This window comes from Fulmarus glacialis, unplaced genomic scaffold, assembly GCF_000690835.1.
Source record: "Fulmarus glacialis isolate BGI_N327 unplaced genomic scaffold, ASM69083v1 scaffold10723, whole genome shotgun sequence".
Lineage (NCBI taxonomy): Eukaryota > Metazoa > Chordata > Aves > Procellariiformes > Procellariidae > Fulmarus > Fulmarus glacialis.
In genome coordinates this window covers 17,913-19,625 of record NW_009202294.1, presented here as the reverse complement: position 1 = coordinate 19,625, position 1,713 = coordinate 17,913, and the positions used below count along the sequence as shown (strand labels likewise).

The following is a 1,713-nucleotide window of genomic DNA, read 5'->3' as shown; positions in this document are numbered from 1 at the left end:
TTCCCTTGCAGGGCACAAAACAAAATAACTAAGTTGGCCAACTTCCGCTTGCAGGACTGGGATGTGAGAAACAACTGAGACAAAGCAGGCGCTCGGAGCAATGGTAACAAGAAAGATTCAGAATACGCTCATTAGGAAGGATAATCATTTAGCCAGTTTTCCTCAGACAGAGGAAGACCAGTGCTTCCTTCTAACTGGAACTCATCCATCTGCATCTACAAACATCAACATTATCAAGCCGTAGAAGATTTTTATTAGTGGGGACAAAATAGGTAAAATCAAGTTCTAAGCAAATTCAGGTTCTAAACTCTCAGTAAAGCTCAAGAATGCACCAGCAATATGTGTACGTGGCTGAGGAGGGAGTCTAAACAAACGTACAGGCTAGGAGAAGCCATTAGCTTTCCTGACCTAACTTGTTACAGGGCTATTAAAACAGAAGAAAAATCTCCAAGTAGACATGCATAAAGGAAAACAGTTTATGTTTTGCCTCATGTTAGACCCTCCAGCAGCCATGCTTTCAGCCAGCTGAGAAATTCTCCGCCGTTTACCACGGGAAAATATAAAATAAATGCAGACGTGGATAACACTTTCTTGCTGACACAAGGCAAGGCTACCAGTCAATTTATAGTCATAGATTCGAGGCAACTCCTAATTTAAAAATTCCAGTTTTAAAACACTTCCCACTAAATCACAGACTGCGAGGATCCTGTCCTCCCAAACAGGAGATTTGCCAACAGCCTGTCCAAGGGAGCAGTCAGTAACAGTGGTTATAAACACAACACACAGATCTCTCACCCATCTCTTAAACATAGTTTAGGGGAATACATGTGGAGCTTTACCACTACTGAAAATACAAAACACAGTTACAAAATTAGATGCCTGAATGTAATCTTGGAAAGAGTAAACTCTCTCACAAAAACCTGCTTCTGAAAGAAGCCATCCAGAAGGATGCCACCCCATAGCTTCTTGGGTGTATTACTCACCATATCTGTAGCTTGATCTTCTTTCCTTGTAATTCAACAGTTTTAATCTTGAAGTCTATCCCTAAGATAAACAAACACATAAATAAGTAATTAGATTTATTCACAAAAAAAGCAATTCCACATCAACTCAGAATTGCTGCAGACAGAACAGCAGCTTTTTTTCTTCTTTTACTGAATCGTCAGGTAAACCAAGGATGTCCAAGTGAACTGGAATGCAAGAGGAGCACGGCTACCAAGGCAAACAGGGCCTCCAAGGGTCTACAATCGCTCAAGGGACACCTTCAGCTAACATTGTTAAGATGATCTGGCTTCTAACAGTGTTTTAGTTTCTTTCTTATTTTTAAGAACGAAAAATACCAGGTTTTTGCAATTTTTCTGGAGGACTTCCAAAAATTTGGGAGTTTGGGTATAAATTTAAATATCCTAAACAAAACAGCAAGCTTTCTTCTTGGTTGTTTTTTTTTTTTTTTTTAAAAAAGATTCTTTCCCCCAAAATGACTAAACCACAGTATTTTTAATATGTTGAAAAATTACGTGAAATATTGTGGTGAATTTTTTTTTTTTTTTACACTTATACCTAATCCTTGTGATACCACCATTTCAGAAACCTCTCAAAAAAACTGCCTTCCCCCCCCCAAGATTATCCTTTCCATTAATCTTGTTCAAGTTATCTATCTGTAAGAGTAACATTAACTACAGAAATCTTAATGCTTATTACCCACTTACCATA

The 1,713-nt window shown here is 38.2% G+C and overlaps 1 protein-coding gene across 1 annotated transcript in view; it reads right to left on the bottom strand.

Annotated features, from left to right (window-relative positions):
• Window positions 1–1,044, bottom strand: part of LOC104074192 (ras-related protein Rab-10-like) — a gene marked incomplete at its 5' end in the record, with an annotated part of 11,916 nt that extends 10,872 nt beyond the window's left edge. The window contains one exon of the mRNA XM_009574242.1: window positions 984–1,044. Coding sequence (XP_009572537.1) covers window positions 984–1,044 — 61 coding nt within the window. The remainder of the gene's footprint in view (window positions 1–983) is intronic.
• Window positions 1,045–1,713: the final 669 nt, after the last annotated feature.